General features: G+C 48.3%; 1 protein-coding gene across 1 annotated transcript in view; it reads right to left on the bottom strand.

The window, feature by feature from the left end:
* The window catches only part of PRDM6 (PR/SET domain 6), a 97,365-nt gene extending 82,216 nt beyond the window's left edge, over positions 1 to 15,149 (bottom strand). The window contains 4 exon segments of the mRNA XM_033109850.1: positions 4,430 to 4,737; positions 13,936 to 14,377; positions 14,379 to 14,561; positions 15,059 to 15,149. Of these exon segments, the coding sequence (XP_032965741.1) occupies positions 4,430 to 4,737; positions 13,936 to 14,377; positions 14,379 to 14,546 (918 nt within the window). The 5' untranslated portion in view covers positions 14,547 to 14,561; positions 15,059 to 15,149.
* Positions 15,150 to 17,030: the final 1,881 nt, after the last annotated feature.

The raw sequence follows: 17,030 nt of genomic DNA, 5'->3' as shown, positions 1-17,030 counted from the left end.
TTTACTTCCTTCTAGTACCAATTACCTGTGATGGCTCTGAAATATAAACATTTAGCCACGTGTAATATATTTTTAATATTGGTTTTCATTACTGTCTTTTGACCTAAGCTAAATGGTAATGATGAAAAATAGACCATTTGCTTAAAAGCAAAACTCTTATTAAATCTAAAATATTATGGCACAAAATCAAACCACAAAAAGGACCATATTATCCCCCTTGATTTTCTGAAGAAAAATAATGAAAGTTTCCACATAGTGCAAGTGAAAATGAGACACTCAAATTTACTCAGGCAAAGAGAAGAAAGGTTCTGTAAAATTAAATCCCTTTCGAGTACCTTGACTGTAATCCTAACAAGTCACTACATTATTTCAATTAGCAGAATAATTTTTTCTCGGGTGACAATAAGTGCAATTTATTTTGTCACTGTTGCTAAAATTTCTTGTCAAATCAGACTTTGAGTTGAAAGACCTGAGTAATTCTAGCCTATCTTAAACTGTAACTTTATTTTAAACTTCCGTATTTTATTCCAGTAGAATTTTAAGTATACACTGTGTACATTCCTCAGGTCCAGTCATATTAAATTCTGATGTTAAGCAGAAAGGGGAAACCATGTGCAACTAGATTAATTTATCTCAAGGGAAAAGAACACATTAATAATTGAGATAATGTTTTCATAAATGTCGGAATAAATGTGCCTTTTCACTTCTTTATTAGAAAACACATTAGGATAAAATTATCTCACTCTCATCAACAAGACCTAATTGCTGAGAAAGACTAGGTTTTCTTTGCAAAACATTCAGAAAGATTTTTCCCATTATGTCCAAAGAGCTAGAACTATATCATACATCCAAGTCTTGTTAGAATAAATGTATGTAAGCAAGGCAAGTGATTATTTAATCCACCCTGTAATGTTTTTGTTTTAAACTATCTGAATTTATTATTTTTGTTAAACACATTAAAATTCGGATTCTTAAAGAAATTGGCCAAAAAAGGCAAATAATTTAGGTGTTAGCTTGTTAATCTCCTCAAAGTACAAACAACGTTACCTTAGCTTATTGCTAAAAAAAAAAATAAAATAGAAAAACTCTTGGAACTTCTCAAAAACACCCAAAAGAGTCAAAACATATCGAAGGTAATATAATGATATTTAACTTTCTTTAAATTGCTATATTTTTAAGAAATAGAATTATACACAAAGAAAATGTTAACTAAAAGATGATAGCACATTTACAGACCAATCAAACAAGCTCTCCAGAGCTGATGTATGTTAAGTATTAAAAAGTCATTTTTCTACAAAGAAAATAGTTTTTAATTTTTAAACAGAAGGAGTAACTAAGGTGAATCTGATTTTTTTCTGTAATAAGCCTTCATGTGTATAATAAAGTACAACCATACTAAAAACAATGAACTGTAAACCGAAACAAAAATCCATCATCTACTTGGAAACAGTGACGGGAAAAAGATTAGCAATCCATTTATTGTACTGAAATAAAGATAAGTAACCCTGGTAAGATCCATCAGGACCTGAGTATTGAACTCTAAATATAAAGACATTTCTTCATCAGCAAGTGACTTGAAAAAAATGTGAGGAAGAGAAACGATTACAGTTGACTTTTAAAATGAAATAGTCACGATTCAACTGCTTTTAATTTTTTAAAGATCTGCTTTATGTCAATCTGATATTCTGGAAGATATCTAAAAGAGTATGTTTTAAAAGTGGATAATTTTTACATGAGTCATTAAATAATTATTGCCAAAAGTTTCCTATAGACCTACAATGTATTCCAATTACTGATTCTTTCTAAGACAAACAATATCATGATTAAAAATTTTTCACAATAGAATTTAGGTTTAAAAGGAAAGACTAAAATTTCAAGAACAATCCAGCATTTAGAATCTTGTTATAAATATAACTTAATTCAAATAGTCATGTTTCATAAAATAATAAATCATAATGCTTACAAATAAACTCATACTTCATGTCTTAAAAATAATTTTACTAACAAAAATCTGAAACCTATTAAAGTAAGTGTTTTATCTTATAAATAGACATCGGCACTAAGTTACCTGGCCCCAGTCAGTCAAATTTTATGTAATCTCCCAGGAGACTGATACATTTTGCATGAGTGCATTTTAATATCCCTTCAATCTAATCATACATTATTGCAACTGTTCTTACAGATGATAAAAACAAATAGACTGTGTTGAACTAGGAGAAGGGACCTGTAGATCATTCAAGCAAATTCCATTACCCCCAACACACGCAACATACCCAAACAGGTAAAACTCACTTTATGTGTACTGCAGTATCAATAACAACAACAAAAAACTAAATAAACTCCCCAGTCTTTTTACTACAAGAGAATTTTAACTTCATCAAGTATGTGTAAAGGTGTAAAAGAAAAGTTCCATAGCTTTCAGTATTAATATATAGAGAATCATATTCTGTATGTGTAGTGGTCTCTTGACAGCATCCCAATCATCCAAGGCCATTTAGAAAAACAAACAAACAATAAACAATAGGATTTTTTTTTCACGTGTGGGGCTTTCTCCCCTGGCACTCTAACCCAGAGGCATCGGAGGGCAATAGTGCTCAGTTTCAACAGTTTCAGATTGAGCAAATCTGTACCAATGAACAATTGCTTTATGATTTCCTCAGAAAAGTATTGGCAGACCTTTAAATGTAAGGTATTAGAGTTCCTAATAATACCACTAGAACATGAAACGTGCCTGAAAGTGTTTTATAAACTTTAAACCACATGGAAGCTTACAGCTAATTAGTCAGAAACAAAAACCAACTAGGAAATATTTCCAAACCACACATTTTATTTCCCACTTGTCATTTTTTTTCTATCCAAAAGTTCTAACTGCGAACCTGCCTCTATTTACCAAGGCATTTTCTCCTGCCCTGTTTTCCTATAAAAATTCCTGTTTAAAAAAAGAATAAAAGCACTATCTGGTGAAATATACATGCCTCACTCAAGAATCCTATCTCGAAAGACTAAAGATGTAAAATTGTTTTCCAACAATAGTTTAGGAGTGAAATGGAACCTGGGAGCCTGGGTACAGGGCATGCAGCCCATATGCACCACTGGTCACCTAGGCTGTGATCTTATACACTTAACCTACCCCCCCACCCCCCCAATCAAAGGAGGCTTTGCAGACACAGGCCACAGCACCCCATTGCCAATAGTCATGTAAGGGTTCTGGAGACAGAGTCTGTTTTTCAAAACACAACACTGTGTCTCCAAGGCCTAACATAGGGCTGGCCAGATTGAGTGCTCCGCAAAAATCCGAGTGGATTACTGAGTCCCATGAGTTTTAGGTATTGAATATGAGGCAGCTCATGGTGAAAATGATCACCTTGACAGGCCACTGAGCCAAGTGTAAGGCGCGAGCTACAGAAATGACCCATTATCGGAGCCCGAAGGCCTATGACAACTTGACTGCTGGCATTTCAGAAACTTTCTTTTCTGGCTATTGCCACTCTATTATATTGCCTCAGTCAGATTTACATATTGTCCTAAAGGACAATTCTAGACTCTTATATTTCATAAATAACTCTATCGGTTGGAGGAGGCTAATTGGTGGGGGCATTATCTATGGCCAAGGGTCTATCTCTTCAGTAGAGGACCTCAATAATCAACCATGAAGCTTTGGGAGAAATCTCAGTTTAACGTTTTTCAAGTAGGTTGTTTATTTTTAAATAATAGTGTCAGGTAAGATTATGCCATTGAAATATGGTCATCAATTGGGTTATTTCATAGTGCTCAGAGTTTTTCTATGCTTTGATTTTGTCTTCTTGAAGACTGCACCATTGTACCATGTCAGAGAAGAACCAGAATTTGTGATTTCTGGTTCATACTACTATGATTTGCTTACTTCGGGCACTCTGAAAGTTATGAAACATGTTGCAGTCTCTCAGGGTCAGTGTTTGCAAAATTGCTTTTATCTGACAAAACGAGCCTGACTCTCTTTGCTATTTATGCTTATGCTCCTTCTTGCCCAGTATACAAAAACAAACAAACATATTGGAAGAGTTTAGATTGGGACACAAAGTTCACCTAGCTCACATCCCCAGTGCCCAACCACTTCTGCTTCATCTCTTCAGCTGGTTTCTCTTTTTCTCAAGATCCTGGGAAATCAAAGATCAAATCCATTCCAGAGCTGGAACAGAGACCCATTAAAGTGATTCCTTACACCTTCAGAAACGTGTAGGCCCTGCCTTCCCAGCTGGGTTGCTGTTGTCAGGCCAGGCTCTGTACCTGCTTACTGCAGGTGTTGCAGACACCAGAGAAATCTATCTCCACTATTACTCCCTAGGAATCAAGGGAGGCTCTCCCCGAAGTTGCCACCTTCCATGGGCCAGGCTCTTTGCCGGCCAAAGCTCCGGCTGGGTGGCAAAGTGCTGGGCGGCGGGTGACTTACCTCCCAGAGATGCTGCGTGTTCCTCACGGCGCCGGCCTGCACCTTCTCCGGGGGCAGGAGTACGCCCTGGAAAGGCCCAATCCAGGTGCCCTGCTGGATCCTCTGCGCCGCGCAAATGCCGTAGGCCAGGCCTGGCACGGTGCTGGTACACAGGCACACCTCCCGCGGCAGGTCCCGCAGCCACTCGGGCAGCTCCGGCGGGGGCGCGGCGGCGGTGGCGCTGCTGGTGCCCACCAGCCTACGCAGCGAGTGCAGCGGCCCGTGCATGGGGCACTCTCCGTTGCGGTTGTCTGCGCACATGTCACAGCCTGCCGGAGACACGCGGGAGGGAGGGAAGGCAGAGGGTTAACCCGGTTCTGGCGGCTCATCCTCGGGTAAACCCCCAAGACAATAGCATCCCTGCCCACATAAGCCACCTGCAAGGGAGGTTACGCCCTGAGGGGCCCCGAGGCCACTGGGAGTAGGGGGAGAGGTGAACCTGAACCCCTCCCTCGGAATTCACCGTACCCAAATCTGGCTAGTACTAGGTCGGCACCCCGGGTGCCCCAAAAGCCTTCTGAGCTAGGTGCGGATGGCCTCGTCCTTGTCGCTGAGGAACCGACGGCTCGCAGCTTCTCCTCCCGGTCTCTGTCTGTCTGTCTCCCTCGTCCCTCTGTCTCTAGTTCCCTGTCCCTCCTCTCCCGGATTCCCGCGGGTTCACTCTCTGTTGGGAGTTTCAAAGGGTGTTTATCGTTGTACCATGAAGAAAGCGCGACAAAGAAAGCCCGTTTCTTGCCCAATATCGGAGAAATTCTACATTGGTTGCCTGAGTATATTTGGTTTTCCTCTTTTTTTACAATTATAGTCGAGATTTTAAAAATCACCAGGTCAGGTGGGCGACCTGTCTGAGAGCGCCATTCCCACTCCTGTGGACCCACGCCCCCACCCCCAGCACCCAGAGACAGTCCGCGCCAGAGGGTGGAGCCCGGAGCCCCAGATACCAGCCACCCAGGGAGTGCGTGTGGGGGGGTCCCTCTCTGACGCCCTGCAGTGCCCTCTGTGGGCACTCCAGCCAGGTGGGGATGGGGGAGAAGGGGGAGCTGTTCTGGCGGGCTAGGGGTGTCTATGCTTGCGCGCCATCTCTTCCCAGAAGCCAAAAAGAAACGAATAGCAAATTTAACGATGGGGTAATGGGTCTTTAATGATCTGGATAATGGTTCAATGGAGAGGGCCCCAACTCCTGCCCAAACGGTTGCTCCCCAGGCTAAATGTGATTATCTTGTGTTATAAACAGTTCTAAAGCCCTCTCTCTCGGCTATTCTCCAGAGCAGCCAGCGTTCGAGGGCACCCCCACGTCCAGGCCGGGCTGTGGACGCCCAGCGTCTCTCGACTCAAAGGGTAAGAGACCAGGCGGCCGCGGGAAGCAGGGCCTGCGGCGACTGCGCTGTCGGATCTCAGCGCCCTCCGGGTTATTAATGGGCCTGGCGGAGCCGCCGTGTCTGTGCCGGCAGACCTGCCTCAGGGAGATGGCCTCGGCGCCTGCCGGCGCGACCCGGCCTCCCTGGCCCAGCCTCCCTGGGGAGCAGCGGCGCCCCAGCACAAGGGAGCCCTGTGGCACTGGGCCTGATACCGAGAGAGTCCCAACAGGAGGAGATGGTGAGAGCTGGGCGTCAGCAGATGCGCCAGTGCTTGGGCTTCGGGGTGGGGGGTCGCCCTCGGGTCTCCAGGCACCTGTATCGGGCCTTGCTCACAACCAGTCCTGGTGGGTCACCATGGATGTACCCTCTTCATGCTGAAACAGAGGAAACGCCCAAGGATGTTGTGACAAAGTAACTCATTGAAGAATCTTTGATGAAGGAACACCTAATCTCAACACCTCCTTTTGCTATTTGCTTCACAGCGGCTGAGGGTTGGCTATGTGAGCGTCCTATCTCAGAAGAGGGCTCCAACCTGCTCTGTCTCCCCTGCCAGCTACTCCTCACGCCTGCCAGAGAGCTCAGGGAATGAGGGGACCTTCTGACTGGAGCTTCTTGGACGTGTACCCAGACTTTTCAAGTGAAAAGCAACAACCTGTTTCTGCAGGTAGTGAAGTGTCTATGCCTCTGGACATGGATCACACAAAGGCCCCCTCTTCCAGAATCACAAACTAATGTAAAAACTGTATCAGGCTCTGCTTTTGAGCCTAGGGCCTAGATGGAAGGTATATCCACCCTTATCCACATGTCAACCCGTCCCGAACACATGCACTTCATACACCCTCTCAAACTTCTGACTGTGAAAATAAAAACTTCAAGACAAAGGGGGAATGGAAAGACGATAATAACTCAATTACCAAGTGTCAACTATGTGCCAGGCACCTATCTTGACCCAAACAATCACCCTATTATCTAAATGTCATGATTCCCATTTTGCAGATGAAGCAACTGAGGTTTCGTGAGCAATGTAACTTGACCAAGGACTAGAAACTAGAAAGTGGTGGAGAAAGATTCAGTCAGTTGCCTGACTCCAAAGCCTCCAAACCTACAGATCTAGGAAAACTAATGAGAGCTGGGAGAATTTTACATCCCAACGTATAACTCAACTAATAGAATTAAAATATTTCACTGAAGTCACTATTTGGGGAGCACAAAAATGCTGCAGCAGGACTGAATTACAATGATCTCTCCCTCCCTCCCATCCTTATTTGGAGTTAAAGAGAATGAATTCAAAAGTAAACACCGTGTTTCCCCGAAAATAAGACCTAACTGGAAAATAAGCCCTAGTATGATTTTTCAGGATGACATCCCCTGAACATAAGCCCTAATGCGTCTTGTGGGGCAAAAATTAATATAAGACCCGGTCTCATTTTCAAGGAAACACAGTAGATGATGTCCATACCTGAATTTTAGTGCCCAACTCCAGAGTTGACCTTTCAGCACCTTAGCAAAAATAGCTTAAAACAGATGACAATAAGCAAAGGCTATATGTGCATAAAAATAAAAATAAATCACCCCAGGGTTCAGTTTAACCAACCTTCCCTTTCTGGTTGGCTCAATGAAACAAAGGGTGAGAAGCAAAAGCGTTTAGTATTCATTCCCCTAACAGTTCACACCAGAGATTCTGTTCAGTTCCAACATTTCCACAACATAGAACATCACATCAACTACATCAATAATAAAAAGAGGAGCCAAAGTACCAACCTCAACCACTCCTCCCGCCCCCCCAGACAGCAAGCACACTCCCGATATTTGCTAGGCACAGTAGCACTATGGATAGTCCTTTCTCTAAGATGTTCTCTAAAGCTCTCTTCAACTTAAGTTTCACTTGTCTCTACGAGGTGGTTGGAAAAAAACTTAATGAGTAACATTTTGCGGCGTGAAAAAGCTGAGGCTCTCCCAAAATCGTGAAGGCTACATGTTAGGTCCACAGCAGATGAGGCAAGGCCAATCCACTTTAATTAGTCCACCCAACATGAGTCGTCTTAATTTACAAACCACTTCATGCTGTACCAAAATATTCTGTTAGACAAGTTGACCAATGACACCAAAATACATGTTATATCCTAATGTTATTATATTTTATTGCACAAAGCCTCCATCACAGAAAAAAATTTGGCTTCCGACTTATGTACCGGAGTCCCAAAGGAGTGTGAGGATGTTTAAAACAAGTAACTGATTACTCGGGGTTGACAAATGTGGCCCAAGCAGACAAACATTCTAACAGCGTGTTTTCGAGACAGCAAGCCATAAACACCTACATGAAAAGGTTTGAAGGAGAAGTGGGCTAGATTCCCAAACTACACATATATGATATATAATACATACATTACACACAGATTCCATGCCAAGCAATACATAATACACGTCTATTTGTATTCATGAAGAGGAGGCAAATAAATGTTCCTACTTTCTCTTCAAGTCAAGGGAAAGTTTTTGTACAAGTTCATAATTATTATTCATAAAGGTGGGTTTTTTATATCTGTGAGAAATGCCATATTCTCCAAGCAAGATACTTTGACATGTCAGGGAATATACGAGATCATGGTCCCTTTTCTATCTTGAATAGATCTGTTAATGTTCCTGTTTATGGGTCCCTGAATAGGGAAGGAGGCATCATCAAGTTAGCTTTGTTCACCTACTGGCTTCCCCAGACCCCGCCAAGTGGAGTGAAGAGCAGACTTTCCCTCTTCATTCCACATCCTTCTGTATGGTTTGAATGTTTGTACAGGTGCCTGTATTACTTTTGTAATTGAAAATGGATCTAAAATAGATAAGGTGACAAAACAGGCCATGGTTTTTTTCTGGTATTTTCATTTGTCGTTCTAGGAAAGGCGAACTATAAAACGTTTCAGGGCTTTTAGGTGTCCGGAGAGGCCGACAGGTGTGTGTGGGCACAGGCGGAGCTGCGACCCAGGGAAGGACTCCGCACCCGCACGCCAGGCCTTGGGTTCTCAATGCCTCTTTGGGGCCTTCGCCTGCCTTCACCCATCCTCTGGCAAGGAAACCAAAGAGCAGCTGAAAAGCCTGCCTCCCTGCTTGGGCAGCGGTAACGGCTGGACTATAAATCCTCCACAAGCGCTGCTGAGGTCACGGCCCTCAGTCCCGCAGGCCGAGCCCAGCGGAGCCAGCGTCCATTGATCTCTGCCGGGTGATGCTGCCCCAGGAGTGCCGCCTACTGGCAGCGCCACGTGCGCTCTGGGTGCCGGCAACCGAGGCACCGGCGGCAGGGTCGAAGGCGGCTGGCGGAAGGGGCAGAGGGCAGGCGGAGCTCTGTAGCTGGGAGGCTCCAGCACCCGGGTTCACACACCACCCTCCTCCCCAGCTGCTCCCGCCCGTCCTCCCGGCACTCTCCCCAGCCGTACCAGCGCAACCGGCTAGATGGGGTGGCGATGGGTGAAGCACAGGGTGGGAGGTCCGGCTGCGGGCTGGAGTCCCCCTGCACCTAGTCTGCTTCACCCCCTTCCTGCCAGCGAAGGGCTTTCTTACAATGCCAGACGTGGCCCGCGCCACCTTACTCCGGAGCCCCAGCTGCGCCCTGCCACCCACCAGGCCGGCGTCTTCCACCTGGCAGCGGTCTTCTAGGCTCCTCGGATAGGGTCTAGAAGCAGATCCGGAGGCGAAGAGGTTTAGCCTGGCCACCGGGAAAGGAAGCCTAGAAGCTTCCTTTGTGGTCGGGCCCCCGCGGGAGGCTCAGCTCGAGCGGAACCTTCTGGAGGACTCTCTTTAGGCGAGTTTAAAGCTCCTGGCAAATCGCGGAGGCGCGGGGTTTTCCCTGCTCAGCCGGGCTGCCTGCTGGGCCCTGGGACCAAGAGGGAGAGACAAAAGGGGGAGGGAAAAAAGAGGGGGGGAGGAAATGTGTATTTTATTTGTCTCCCAATAACTGTACTAATAAATTAAATGGGAGTGCCCGTGTGTGCTGGCGAGAGAATATTGCGCTGAGATAAACCTCGCCGGCCCTGCCCCTGCGAGGCCCGCCATATACAACGCGGAGATGATGAATAGGAGGCTGCCGAGGAGATCGAAACGGGTCTGGGCTGGCTCCACTCGCTCCTACGAAACTATAGGGCAATTAATTGTGGCTTGTCCCCTCATCCTTCATCTCCTAGTGGCACATATCGATGGAGATTACTGCTGATGGACCATTTTATCACCTTAAATAAACAGTCGCCACCTCTTCTAACCCTCAATCTAATATATGGCTCTATGTTCAGTTTCAGGGCGCTAGATAAAGAATGATGTAAAATAACTAAATCATGTGTGTTATGGGATGGGGCTGGGCTTGCACACGAAAAGAGAGAAAAGAGAAAAAGAAAAATAGAACAACACAAAAGCCCACACACTGACGCCCAGCCTCCCTCCCACTAGGGACCCCGTCTGAAGTCCACGTCCCTCCATTGCCATTGACAGCAGAGAATGGTCTGGAGGAGTGAAGAGAGTATGCAGCAAAGCCCATTGGTGGGTCGCTGGGCTCACAAGCTTCCCAAACAGAATCTGCGTTTTCCAACTGAGTGGGAAGAGATTAGAAAGTCAGAAAATACTTGCTCTCTTTTATCTCTCTCCCTGACCACTCAACCGGTCACACCAGCATTGGGGCCAGATTTCCTTCTCTCCCCTGGCCACTCTCCCCAAAATCTTGGAAAGGGTGGCACTACCAACTAGAAAGCGTCAGCCCATACTCATATACCTGGGTACGTGTAGCAGGGCTTCCCTAAACCGGGAGGAGACAGAGACCTCCAGCGGGGAAAGTGGCTGAGTGACCCAACTCTCCACAGAGACTTGGTGTGGGCTTAGCTCCTGCCTCCCTGCCAGATACCAGGGGAGGAACAGCTTCACAAAAAAGGTATTAAAAGCTAATTGGCTCTGCCTTCTTTGTACAAACACAAAAGTCAGGTGCACCCCCCCCCCATGGCCATCTCTCCCTACCTTCCAAGAGTACTGACAGGGTCTCAAACAACGCACCAGAACCAGAGAAGAGGCCACTGCCACGGAGCCTGACGGAATCAATGGCTTCAGGCAACCCAGCAGCAAATGAGGGCAGTAATACAGGAAGAGAAAGAAAGGGCCCTATCCCCCAATTATATTACACACCTCCCCACCCAACTTTAGAGAGGTGAAAGAAGAGGCAGCTAAGCATTTAGAGCTTCAGTGGAAAGTGTACTTCAATCATAGAATAAATTGAATACATGAAGTTAGATAACAGAAATACATTGGAACAGCTCACTCGGGGTAGCGTGTATAGTTTCTGCCGTTTTTAAATCTTTTTGTGGTAAAGAGAGCTACAAGACCCTTCACTATAGCACTTGCCATAGATGCCAATAAAGTTTCAAGGTAAAACTACTGTTACTGATTCAGTGTTACTGGCTTGGTGATCCCAGACAAAAGTTACTCTTCAACAGGGAACAGAGAAGTAAGGAGGCACGTTTCTTTGCCTTGTAAGAAAAAGAAAATGACTCAATACAAAGTAACAAAATGAAACAATGCTGAGTGGTCACTTCATCCAGTTTTTTTTTTTTTTTTTTTTTTTTTTTTTAGAAGGAGATGGCAAAACACTGAAAGGGAACCTAGGGGAATATATATGTAATAAATGAATAGGTGCTTCCCTTCTGCCTGCCTCTCACACCCCCTTCCCCCAAAAGGTGGGGAGAAGCTCTGTTTTTCACTTTCTTTCAAGGAACAAACATAACAACTTTCCCTGCCTAAGGAAACAGTTTCCCATCCTATGCATTTCTGATTTGTTTTGAGCGCCTAGTTACATTAACCTCAATCATTTCTCACTTCGTCTCTGTAAAACACATCCTATGGTTTAAAATGAGTGCATATATGCTTCCCCAGAGAATTTCCTGAAAAAACGGGAGACCTGTTCTCTTACCCCACCCCTGCTTTCTATTTTCCTTCTCCATTGCCCTTTAATTAGGGAACAATGTGAAGTGAAACTCTAATAGGACACTGTGACTTCCTTTCCTTTACTGTCTTTTCTCCTGAACTTTGCACATTTGACGCAATCCATTCATCGACTCAAAAAGAAGATACCAGAAGATATACACGATAGGAATAATTTAAATAATTCATACTTCATTTCCTCTAGCTGGAGAAAAAAAAGTTACCTAGACAATAAATTGGTTCAAATAGCCATATATTAATTAGGAATCTATCCCAATTCTTTCTCTGATTAGTCTACGCTTTTCTCTGGTGAAAATATATTGAACCTCAAGACTGCATTGTAAACAGTATAGGGAGCTCAACACAGCCAAGGCTTTGGGGGTGCACTGCTGGTTTATTTTCCAGCACTGATTTCATTCAGAAGAGAAACTGCAAGCTTGATGAAGCATTCTCAGCCCACAGTGACTACACTTATACTTAGCGGTAAGAAATGCCTTTTCCAAAGTATTTATCCTTTTATTTCACATTTTTAAAACACTGCTTTGAAAGCAACACATACAAGAAATTCATTAGGAGATAAGTATTTTTTGAAATCCACTAAGACAACATAATTTTAAAATTTTTGCTGCAACTGTGAAATACAACTGTCTTCTTAACTGCAGAACAAATTCAAGTGGAAACCTTCATTTTAAGATACTACATTACTCTCAAATTATAGAAAGGAAAAAAGTAAATATCACTGCTCTTTTTATTAGTAATACTTAGCTTCATTACAACAATTTTCTCCTATCATTATGAAAAGATTAATACACCTTAATCACTAGGCTCATGCCCAATGTTTTTTCATCAAAGTAACAACTTTGGGAGTCCTTCAAATAACTATAACTGGAAGGCATTTTGCTTTTAAACGAATTAAGTAGTTCACGGAATGGCAGACATTCTGACAGAAGGGACTTATTCAAAACAGAATAATAATAAGCGTTTATGATCAATGTTTCTCACACAGAAGCTAGATGAAGGAATAAGAGGAAGAAAATGGTGAGTGCTTGACTTTTCAAATCATGTATTGCTTTCAATCTGACTCTTAACCTGGTTTAATTTTCTTTCCAGAGGTCTCTGGAACTATATTTAGTACTTACCCCGACACACTAGGTGTAAACATATCTTAAGTTCTGAAATTACCAAAATAAGATGATGATATAAAGCAACAGACATTCTTGGTCTTCATTTAGCGTCGTGCTTCAAAACCTCAAGATGGTACTGTACTTGTGAAGAGCGTTTGAAATTATGAATATAGGAACCGAAGCTAGATGAGACCTGACGTTTACTTAGGTATTTGCCACTGGCGTGCGGAACAAGACGGGTAAGTTTCTTATACTAAATTACTGTCATCCAATTTTTAAATATAAGTAAGCCATCAAGCGTGGCTACGGATTGCGAACGTTTGCAGGGTTGAGGGTGCACAAAGAATGTGGGAACTGCAGGGAACGACCCTACCCTGAAGACGGATTTTTTTTCTTACTAATTAGATGACATTTTTCTTTTCTAAATAAATAGTAGACCTAAGAATAATGCCTGCCTGCAGGAAGAAAGTGACCCAGTATCATCCAAAACTCCTACTCCCGCGAGGCCAGGCCAGCCAGCAGCTCCGGGCCGTTCCACCAGACAACCCCCAGGCCCAAAAATGAGCTGACGCAGTTAATTCCAGAAGTAAGGTAGAGATAAGGAGAAACAAGCCCTGGAATCCAGGCTCCCCAGAAACTCTGAGCCCCTCTCCTGTCTCCCCTTTGGCCAGACCAGTCCGTTCTACGGTCTCCCCATCGCGCCCTGCAGGTAGCTGACCCGCCCGGGCCACTGTCCCGCGGGAGAGAGGAGATCTGCAAGTCCCAGCCCAGGAGCAAATCTTGTCCGAAAGGCTTGGGGGTGGGAAGCAGAGAATAAGGGAGGGGAAGCGGTAACCCCAAGGTGCCACCCGGCCACCCCATCCGTTCTCCTCCCCCTCCTCTAACGCCAGAAAACTTTTGCCACAGTGCTCTAGGACATGCGGGCCCGCAGCCTGGCCCAGCCCACCACCCGGGGTACCCCTCGTCTGACCCGCCTCCCCGACGGGCGCCCGCCCGGGACGGCGCCGGCGCCACAGGAGAGAGCGCGCGGGCAGCGGCTACGTACGGTTGTTGGGGTCGCTGGTGTGCTGGTTCAGCGGGATGATCTCCATGCGCTGCTGGCCGTACAGGTAATAGTCCAGCTCCTCGGCGCTGCAGCGGAAACGCGGCGCGCCCCGGCCATCCCCGCCGCCGCCGCCGCCGCCGCACTTGGAGGGCCCCGGGCCCGAGGCGGCACCGAGGCACAGGTCCTTGGGGGGCAGCGGTTCTGCGGCGACGGCGGCAGCGGCCAGAGGCGCGAACACCGGCAGTTGCGCCACTGGCAGGGCCGAGAGACCGGCCAGCGCGGCGGCGGCGGCGGCGGCAGCGGCGCAGGAGGAGGCGGAGGAGGCCGAGGTGGAGGAGGCCGCCGAAGTGGAGGAGGCGGAGGAGAGCGAGGAGGGCCGCGGGCGCAGGGGGTCCGGCGGAGGCTCGGCGCGCTCCGGGGGGGGGCGGCGGCGGCGGCGGCGGCGGCGGCGGCGGCGGTTGGAGAGGCTGCGGCGCGCCCAGGGGACCCGCGGCGCCGCCGCCCTTCAGCGGGCCGCCGCCGCCGTGCGGGAAGAGTTGCTGCCAGTGCTGCAGATAAGCTGGGTCCACTTTGAGAAAAGCCGAGCCGCCGGGATCTCCGGGCTTCAGCATGTCCGACGCCTCACGCTGGGGGGCAGAGAGAAGGGTGCGCGTGAGCCGGGCCCAGGGCCTGGTGAGAGTGGGGCGGACCGGACGGCCGCCGAGACCCTGCGGCTGGAGCCGGAGCCCTGGGCTTCGCCAGCGGCAGCCCGGTGCGGCGGCTGCCTCTCCACAACTCCGCGGGGGCGCAAAGTTTACTCTGCAGCCGCGGCGCCGCGCGGAGAGAGCTGTGTGCACGCTGTCCGGCCTCTCCGCCCGAGGCTGCCAGCTCCCACCCTGCACTGTCGAAGCCCGGAGCGAGGGCGCTGCCCCGCAGAACTCCGCTGCAAGACACAGCTCCCGCCTGCAGCCGGTGCCCGGAGCCGACCCGAGCCGGAGTGGCGCTGCGCCCGAGCCGCGTTGGCCTCCCGCGATAGGAGGCGGGTCAGTCTCGCCCCCCGCCCCCCGCCCCTAGCCTGGGATCTCCAGCCTCCGGTCCCGGGGGCCCAAGACCCACAGCCCCAAGCGGACGAGCCTCGCCTTACCTGAAAACTCGGAGCCTCCGGCGGGTGCGCGTGTACGTGTGTCTCAAGGAGTTTGCAGGAGCGTGTGCGCCCCAGGTGCGCTACATCCCCTTGGGTAGCGCGGGAGGAGAGCCCTGGAGATCCGGCCTCCCGGAACCCTGCCGCGAACAAGGGCTACGGAGGCCCGCGGAGGGCGCGAGAGCCGTGCCGCGAAACGCGCGGGAGCGCGGGCGGACCGCGGGCGGACCGCGGCTCCGGACGGAGCCGCCGTGGGTTGCTGCGCTCGGGCCGCGTCCAGGCTTCTCGGCTCCACGCTCTGGCAGCCTCCCGGCTGGACACGTGGGTTTTACGACAGCACAAAATACAAGTGTGTGTGTGTGTGTGTGTGTGTGTGTGTGTGAGTGTGTGAGAGACAGAGAGAGAGAGAGAGAGAGAGAGAGAGAGAGAGAGAGAGAGAGAGAGAGAGAGAGAGATGGGGGAGGGGGAGGGGGAGGCGGGAGGCAGGCCCGAAGAACCAAGGGGAGGGGAGAGGGAAGAAGGAAGTTCTAACTCGGCTGGATGCACAAACTGCCCGTGCGCCTCTCCCGCACAAATACCTCCTTCGCTGTCCCACCTCCCACTTTTTTTTTTTTTTTTTTTAGCGTGACGTCTCCCGCTCTCCTGTTGTCTCTTTCTGTCCCATGATGTGTCTTTTCTAGGTGCCGGCTCACTGTCCTGATCTTGAAAGCAGGATCCTGAAAGCAGTGGAAATGCGGAATGCATCTTCGCACGCGCTCGGGGGTCCGCATCCGGGCAGGCGCGCGCAGCCGAGAGAGTGGACCAAGTCTCGGGACCGGGTTTGCGCTTTTGCCCCCCTCGGTTTTTCTAGGAGTACTGCTGGGTACCAGAGGCAACTAGCCCGCCACGCAACTTCTAAGATGAATCCTGGGGTTGGGGGAACGGGTAACTGGAGGGAGTGTTGGGGTGGGGGGTGACGAGTTGCGCGCTGGAATGAAACCTTCAATCCACTGCGGAGGAAGCAGGCTTTGTCCAGATGGTAGACGTGAGACCGAGGGTCTCTGAAGGGCGGCTGGTCCTGGCAAGACTCAAGCCTGGCCGCGGGGCTGGGAGGCGGCTGCAAGGGAGTCTCACCCACACCACGCAGCGCTCAGCCCTCTCCTTCTCGAGTTGTCTTCCTGGGGGGCTCGCTCCTTCTCCTTGTTGGCATCCGAGGCAAATATTCAGAGCTACGTCTGGTAGTGTAATACAACTGTTCCCAGACTCGGGAGAGGCTTGTTTGCCTTTGGCTGCCCGGGGCTGCCCCGGAGGGGTCATGTATAAGTCTTTCGCCCCAAAACCTGACGTCGGAGGAGCAGGGTGAGAGCGCAGCCCCACCCGCCACCTTGCCCACTCCGGCGGCTCGGGCCATGCCCGCCCTTTCATGCGTGGTCTCGGCGAATTAGGAACCCGCCCCCAGCTCTTGCAGGTAGTGATTGCACTCCGTTGGGGAGGGCACAGACAGGGAGTGTGAAAACTGACCGGCTCAGGCGCTTTCTCCTTGGAGTTTCTGTCCACACATCAAAGAAAAGAAGTGACATTCGTCTTTGCCCAAACAAACCAACTTATTTAGCACCCGCCACTCTGAACAATTACTAGCCATTCTTTCCTGATTTCTGGGTGTTTCTTTTTGTCTTCCCCCACTCATTTCGTCTGAGCCTGGGAAACGCGCAGTTTAGACTTCCTCCGGGTCTCACGCAGGATGCCTCCATGCTGCTTGGAACAGAGTTGGACCGAAAATGTTTTGACTGGCGTCGTTGTGACAAGGTCATCAGTCATCCCTGGATAGATTGATAGTACCAAGTTTAAAGGCAGACACCACGAGGGAAAACCCACGATGCTGTGGACCTCGAGGCTAACCAGGCAGCCTCCTCGGGCTTTGAACAATTCCATCGGGAGGAAAGGATGAAGTTCTAGGCCCGTTTCAATTAATCTGCACGCAGAACTGCCCAAGAGT

Source organism: Rhinolophus ferrumequinum, chromosome 7 (genome assembly GCF_004115265.2).
Source record: "Rhinolophus ferrumequinum isolate MPI-CBG mRhiFer1 chromosome 7, mRhiFer1_v1.p, whole genome shotgun sequence".
NCBI lineage: Eukaryota > Metazoa > Chordata > Mammalia > Chiroptera > Rhinolophidae > Rhinolophus > Rhinolophus ferrumequinum.
Note: the sequence above shows the minus strand (reverse complement) of the source record. Positions and strands in the feature narration are given on the sequence as shown.